General features: G+C 37.5%; 1 protein-coding gene across 2 annotated transcripts; it reads right to left on the minus strand.

The window, feature by feature from the left end:
• Positions 1-1146: 1146 nt before the first annotated feature.
• LOC134565838 (keratin, type I cytoskeletal 19-like) lies at positions 1147-7472 on the minus strand. Of its 2 annotated transcripts, XM_063425504.1 has the most exons (8): positions 6883-7472; positions 5868-5950; positions 4796-4952; positions 4366-4527; positions 3955-4080; positions 3507-3727; positions 3163-3197; positions 1147-1553 (listed from the first exon to the last, which is right to left on the minus strand). In XM_063425504.1, exons 1-8 carry the CDS (start codon positions 7447-7449, stop codon positions 1492-1494), a joined length of 1413 nt encoding a protein of 470 aa, XP_063281574.1. In that variant the 5' UTR covers positions 7450-7472; the 3' UTR covers positions 1147-1491. The 2 variants fall into 2 exon arrangements, with proteins under 2 accessions (XP_063281574.1, XP_063281575.1); XM_063425505.1 differs by lacking the exon at positions 3163-3197.
• Positions 7473-7712: the final 240 nt, after the last annotated feature.

The following is a 7712-nucleotide window of genomic DNA, read 5'->3' on the forward strand; positions in this document are numbered from 1 at the left end:
CACTTCATTTATAATTCACGAGTTGCTCTAAAATGTTTGATTATAAATAACATGTACCCATTCTTCTAAGCTTCTGTGCTCATATTGGTAATATGTTGCTTATTGTGACAAAAAGAGACTTTAATGTGTCACATGGCAAAAGATGCAGAGCCTCCCCCCATGCTGAGATATCTGCCTGGCCAATCTAGGTATGTTTTTGTTGTCAAGGTGGACTTGCAGATGGTCGAAGGGGAATGTAGTTTGTATATCCTGATGCGAAGTGAAAGTAAAGGCAGTTGCTGTTAATACCAAGAAAGAAGCTGGTTGTCTCTTTCCTTGCTTTAACAAGATCTGCTATAATGTGAATGCTGGTGGATGAAGAGACTCCAAGCCCAGGTCATAGCACTTAGTGTGGTGATCAGCTGTGCAAGTTAATGGAAGTACCCACGGACGATATATATTAAGGCTGTATTGTCACACTTATGATCTTTGTTATTTCGAGTTTGGTATTATGCTGCATAAAGTATGTTATACGTCACAGGTTCTCAACCTGTGGTACGCACCACAAACAGGTCTTGAGTCAAAACCTGGCCTGCAGGCCACTTTAGGGCTCCTCAGGAGGCTGACTGTGTGCTAGGGCAGAGTAAGCACCTTCTTACTTAGATAGTAGTTGCCTACTCTGGCCGAATGCACTTTGTCTGGAGAATGGCATGAAGGCAGGCTGTGAGGGAGTACTGATGTTGATTCTCTACCTGCATGGTTCCAAAGCTTTAAATCACTCTGGCCCTGGCATCACTCTACAGCATAAACATTCTATTCTTTTAATTTTGCAACTTGAAAAAGTTTATGTCTGTTTAACCCCTTAAGGACACATGACATGTGTGACATGTCATGATTCCCTTTTATTCCAGAAGTTTGGTCCTAAAGGGGTTAAACTGACATTTGTTTCATTTGGGTGATATAGCACAAATAGTTGAACATTTGCATGATACTGGGATAAGTAATATTTACTTTTACATCTAAATTTCTAGTTTATAGCCACAGTAGCTGAACCAGGAGAATTTTTTTCAACTTGTCTATTCTGGCCTTAAATTTTAAATTTCATTCCACCTGTGAACGTGTTTATAAAGAATACAGTACACAAAACTGTAGTTTGCCTCAAAGATTTATGAATTAAATAGAAGAAAAAGATAGAACAAAGTCTAATTTAACACACATATGTATTGCATTTGTCTGGAAAAAAATATTAATCTTAAGTGTTTTTTTATTGGTACTCAAAATGACTAATTTTCTTTTCTGACATTAAATGCAGTTAATGAATATTGATGCCCTATGATGTCTCATTTATCAACTGCTGTTATGCAAATAATATGTTTAGAAAGATTAGCTGTTGTCTGACAAACAGAAGAGGGTAGGTTGTATATATTACTAATATATTATGTAATGTGAAGAAAGCTGTTGAATTCATAGTTGGTCTTCAATTTCCTGGTTAATTCTCAGAAGGGTTAAACTTTAGCACTTGCTCTGTTGAACATGGCCAGTTGTCTGGTGAACATTTGTGATGTGGTGAGATCCTGGAAAGATATTATGGGTTATTTAAGAGCATAGCATTATGACGCAATGTTTATGCACACTTTATACTGTCTACAGTGTTTTATAATGGTCTTACTCATGTTAGCACTTTGTAAGTCTTTGTTAGCCTAAGAAACCTAAAGATACCAGGAAAGGGCAATAGGAATTTTGAACTGAGCCAATATATTTTAGTAGTTTTAGTATGAGGATATCTGCAATATCCAAATCATTCTAGTTTGGAATGTCCTCAAATTTGAAAGGATCCTCTTTTTTTTACATTTACAGAAATCTTGGACTAGAATAAAGCATATTTTTTATATCAATTTAAGTTACAATAGAAATCTTGGACCTAAATGATCACTTTCAGTCATCATAAACCAAGTACGGAGTTTAGTAATAAGAAAATACTTTTAATGTGGACTAGCATAGATTTTATCCTCTTTACACCGATCATCCACAACATTAAATCCACCTGCCTAATATCATGTAGGCTTCCCCCCGCTGCCAAACAGTTCTGATGAGTTGAGGTATGGAGTCCACAAGACCTCTGAACGTGTCCTGTGTTATCTGGCAAGAAGACATTAACAGTAGATCCTTTACGACCTGCAAGTTGCAAGATGGGGTCTCCATGGATTGGATTTATTGTTACAACACATCCCACAGATGCTCAATCAGATTCATATCTAGGGAATTTGGAGGCCAAGGCAACACCTTGAGTTCTTTGTCAATTCCGCAAACCATTTCTGAACAAGATTTGCAGTGTGACAGGGTGAATTATCCTTCCAAAAGAGTTCACTGCCACCAGGGAACACCATTGCCATGAAGGGGTGTACATGACCTGCAAAAATCTCTAGGTAAAAATGACTTCCACATGAATGCCCGGAATCCAAGGTTTCCCAGCAGAATGTTGCCCAGAGCATAAAAATGCCTCCGCTGGTCTGCCTTCCTCCCACAGTACATCTTGCAGTCATCTCTTATGCAGGTGAACAATGCACATGCACCTGGTCATCCAACTGATCTAAAAGAAAAGCTATTCATCACTGGACCTCTCCATGGTCCCGTTCTGAAATTTACATCCCCATTGAAGGTGCTCTCAGAGGGCAATCATCACGAGGATTCTGAGTGGTCTGCAGCCCCATACGCAGCAAACTGTGGTGCACTGTGTATTCTGACCCCTTTCTATGATGGCCTGAATTGTTTTTTGTTTTTTTTCGTTTTTTTGCAGTTTGAGTGCAGCTGCTCTTTTGTGTGTTCAGACCAGACAGACTAGTCTTCATAATCTGCGTGCATCAATGAGCCTTGGGCATCCATGATCCTGATGCCAGTTCACTAGTTGTCCTTCCTTGCAATACTTTTAGTAAGTACTAACCTAACCACCGCATAGGGGGGAACACACCAAAAGAATTGTGTATTGTGCCTAATATAATACAATGTAAGTTTAACAACTATAGATGATTTAAATGAATGTAGTCATTAGTTAGCTAGGAAAAATCCAATTTGTTCTGTCACTATAGGTGCTGTGTTTGAATTTGAGTTCTTACACATATTTTGTAGCTGAATATGAAAACCATTTTAAATTGTCTAGTTATGAAATTAGCTTTTTCTACTTACTGTACTTGATTTCTGAGGAATGATGTCCTGAAGCACTGCAGGGAGAAAAATACAATTAAGAATGAACATAGAGAAAATATTTTTCACAGCATTTTTGTAATTTTAAGACGTTAAAATAGCTTGTTGATTTTTGTAACGTGTACCAACATTCTTTCGCCTCTGTGCTCAGGACTGAATCCATGCAAGTATTTATCTGTGCTGATATCATAAAAGAATATTACATAGGCTAACGTATAACAAATCAGATCCTATAAGGCAGGTAAATGGTCTTTGTTAAAGGAGGGACGAGAGTGCGACAAAGTCAACTTCTGATTGGACGTTTGGATTAATGGATAAATACATACTTTAGAACATGTCCATCCAACAGTTGCTTGTAGGTGGCAATCTCCCTCTCCAAATGAGTCGTTTGGTCCATGAGGATCTTATACTCATGGTTATGGTGCTCCAGGTCAGATCGGATCTTCTCCAACTGGGATTCGACGTTGTTGATCAGACCTTGCAACTGGGAGAGCTGTGAGCTGAAACCACCTTCTATTTCTGCCAACGTGCACTGCAGTGCAGATTTCTAGAACGGATAACAAATACATTTGACAAATGACCTTCATATTGGTGTTATGTTATCAATGCTGGTCCAGGTATAATCATGATGAAGTAGTAAAATATTGAAAACTATGATTTTTTTTCTTGCAAATATAGGCGCTGTGCATAAAAAAACAACAACAATATTGTTGTTGACAGCATATCATTTTATGTAACACCTCACGCTGCAAGCATAAAAATGCGAATACATACCATGCTTAGCTGACTTTCAAGCTCGATCTCCAAGGTTTGGACACTACGCTTTAAATCAATGACCTCAGTTTGTACGGATTGCAGCTGCTCTGAGCCAGATGTCACCTGCTGATTGAGTTCCTGAGTCTGGAAATGGAGAGAAGTGATTGCATCACCTGCATTCCAAATTATAGTGCAGTATCGTTCTTGTAGAAGAAATTGGGGTTGTTAACATTAATAATATTAGGAATTACTATTGAAATATAAAAGAAAGTGGGGACATTTGAAATGACAGCCAAGAGCATCTCTTTCATTCTGCTGTTCTTTACTTATTAGTCATCTTATAGTCACCAGAACAACTACAGCTTAATATCAGTTTTTTATGTCATAGTGTCATAATATAGAGAAAATGTATGAAATAATTAAGAGTACCCTTTGGAGGAACATGCTCTCAACCTCTCTCATATTTCTTTCCATTAGGTTTTCATATTGATGTCGGATTTCAGACAAGATTCTGTTTAGGTCTACAGATGGAGCAGCGTTTAGTTCCACGGTGACTCTCTGGCCCAACTGAGCTCGTAGAGAATTCACTTCCTGTTCAGGTTAGGATAAAGGTAATATTAAGTCAATAAGATATTCAATTTCTGAAGTCTATGGCAATATATCTCTCTAATATCTGTTCATTTTATATTTTTTCTAACCCGTTAAATACAAGAAAAATGTATAAAAAAAAACACTGCTTACATAGTTTACTTCCTGTAGGGTTCAGGTTAAAGAGTATGGTTTAATTATCTTTTCTAGTGAATAGCAATTTACTTATTATTAATAACTAAAAATGACAGCAACAAAAAATTAATTCTACCTCCTCATGTGTTCTCTTCATCTGCTGCAGTTCTTCCTGAAGGTTCTGAACCCGTGCTTCAAGATCGCATATCTCACGATTCAGTCCCTCCAGTGCTCTGCGAAGACCTTTCATATCTGCTTCAATAGTATTATGCAGCTGAAGTTCCAACTCATACCTTGGAAAATAGATACAATGATGTTGTTGTGATGGGAGAAAATATTTTTAACTTGCATTGTAATCTCTACGAGGGAACAGTCTAGCTCCAATAAGAGAAAGTAAGATTAGACTGGCCATAAAACATTAGCCTACTGTTTGTGTAGAAATATTAACTGTATGCTAATTATTATGACCTTTGTGGCTAGAAGCCTTCATACCCAATGTCCAAGACATAAAACAGATAATTACTCAAAGATGGGATAACCCCGCTGTACTATAGTCCTTAAACACTAATATAGACAGATGCCTACAATTGATTGATTGATTAGTGAGATTACAAGTAGATAACATTTTCCACAGCATGTATGTAATGTTTGTTAAAGCTTAACTTCACTTAAACATAGATTTTTTTTAAGTAGGCTATATTGAATGCTAACTTGGCTCTTCTATTTTACATCTAGCTGTAGAAGTAAGTTTAGTCAATTTTAGCGTGAACATTCAAAATAATGGAAATGTTTGGTGTCTAGCATATAAACCAGATACGACTTAGTATTTTGTGATTTCAGTGGGGGAAGTTAAAACATTTACCAGCTGCTGATTACCATTTGCAAAATGTTTGTTTTTATTGGATGGTAGTCATTTAGTGATGACTGTTTTTAAGTAAATAACTGTGACAACCATGGCAATGAACAATAGGTATAGTTAAAACATTCATATTCATTTTTAATGAATACAGACATAGAAGCATAACAATGCATTTTAATAAAATATAAAATTGAACACCGGCAGATGACCAACATAGGGTATTCATTATTATCCACTTAGACTTGTAATAATTAATGAAACAAGAAAGAAAATGAAGACCAACAGGAAGAAGATTAGGACAGGAAAAGGGAGAGACATTTACAGGACAATTTGCAGATATAAGACTTACTTGTTTTTGAAGTCATCTGCTGCCAGACGAGCATTGTCTATGTGGAGAACAACCCTGGCATTTTCCACTGTGGCTGAGGAAACCTAAAAAAGATTCCTGACTTTTACAAGTCTCCAAATACAATATGCCATTTAAAAAAAATGCTAAATAAAATATTAGTATCAAACTATTTTATAACAGGTATCTTCGAGGGCTAATATAGGACAGTGGTAGGCAACATTTGGCACTCCAGATGTCGTGGACTACATCTCCTGTGATGTTTTTAAAGCATTATGGCTGTAAGAGCATTCTGGGAGATGTAGTCCAAAGCATCTAGAGTGACAAAGGTTTCCTACCCATTATATAGTAACTATAACCATTTCAGCTCATTGAATTGGTTATAGTGCTTGGAGTACCCTTTTGCTGAATCTCTATCCAATGTTAAACCATTTATGAGTAGTTTAACAAATAGGGTTCCCTAGTTACCCACAACCTGAACTCCCGTGGTGGTATGGCTAGGGCAGAGATTACAGAGTCCCATAGTCATACCATTTCATACCAGCAATGGGCAGTTTTGATAGAGGGAAAGTGGTCAGTTGATGCTCCCAGCCAATCACAGCCACCGATTCCTACTCAGGCTAATGCTTCTTCATTAGTCCAAGTAGCACAGAGGGGAGGTGCTGATGGGGATTGTCATTTAGCAATAAACTATTACATAATTTTTTAACACGGAATGGTTTTGCATTGCGACTAAAGACACTACAACCACCTCAATGCTGAGGTGCTTACAGTGCCTACTGTGTCACATTAATTGTATATTAAAAATCCCACAACAAGGTCCCTTACAAAAATACTAGAATGTGGTTGCCAGTAAACTACAATATAATGAACATCTACTAGCTGACATTGGTTTGTGGATGCTGTAGTTTGTAAACTGCTGGAGATAATGCATTTAAATATTCTGGTATATATTGGAAAGCATTAGAGACAATATTCCAAAATCAGTTCAATTGTATTTATAAATGTTCTGCTGTACCTGACTCTTCAGCTCCTGAATGGTTCTAAAGAAGTTGCTGGAGTCAGGGAAAGCACTGGGTTGGTTTCTGTCATACCACTCTCGAATGTTCCTCTCAAGCTGGTTGTTCTCATTCTCTAGTGAGCAGACTTTCTCTAGATAGGAAGCCAGACGACTGTTCAGCAGTTGCATGGTTTCCTTTTCATTGAAATTAATTACGCCACTTTTCTTCCAGCTACTGTGGCCTCCAAATTTACGTTGCGCGCCATGACTTTGCTCTGCCTGTCCAGATCTAGGACAAGATCCATGAGTGGAAGATGAATGTTTGGAGATTGAGATTCCTCTGCCTCCTGAACCTCCATGTGCACTGGGAGCTCTGTATTGACTAACACGATGAACGTTATGAGAACCATGTGAACTTTTATATGCATCTTGGTGGCAATATCCTTGATGTGAAATTCCTGAAACCCCATGATGGTACTTTCCAGATCCTGTATTTCTGAAGATATTGAAAGAATGGCCACCAACATGGCAGCTACCCTTGCAAGATCCAGTTGAAGAATGTGACCTCTTACCACTGTGGCTCATTGTGATTCAAAAATAGGAATCCAAGCAAAATATGTTGTAGTTCAGCTATTAGATGACTTTGAACATATGTTCTCTTATCATTTTGCAAACTTTTATACAAATCTAAAGGGGCGTTGCAAATGATTGTGTCTTGCTTTTGGAATTTATTAAGCGTCTACATTTGTTAGTCGTTTCGCTTCACGTGGCATATGTCTCATTTTGTGAGTTACCTTGAAATCTTTGCAAGGCAAGTTGAAAGGTGCTTCTAAAAGTGTAAATATATA

This window comes from Pelobates fuscus, chromosome 6 (genome assembly GCF_036172605.1).
Source record: "Pelobates fuscus isolate aPelFus1 chromosome 6, aPelFus1.pri, whole genome shotgun sequence".
In the NCBI taxonomy this organism is placed as follows: Eukaryota; Metazoa; Chordata; class Amphibia; order Anura; family Pelobatidae; genus Pelobates; species Pelobates fuscus.

Bases quoted from the DNA above. Each gene is read 5' to 3' on its own strand.
- LOC134565838 (XM_063425504.1), bottom strand. From the start codon at position 7,449: ATGAGCCACAGTGGTAAGAGGTCACATTCTTCAACTGGATCTTGCAAG. The intron at 4,953-5,867 runs GTAAGTCTTATA...CTATTTTCCAAG, and splicing joins GCAGATGACTTCAAAAACAA to GTATGAGTTGGAACTTCAGC. The intron at 4,528-4,795 runs GTAGAATTAATT...TAACCTGAACAG, and splicing joins TGAAGAGAACACATGAGGAG to GAAGTGAATTCTCTACGAGC.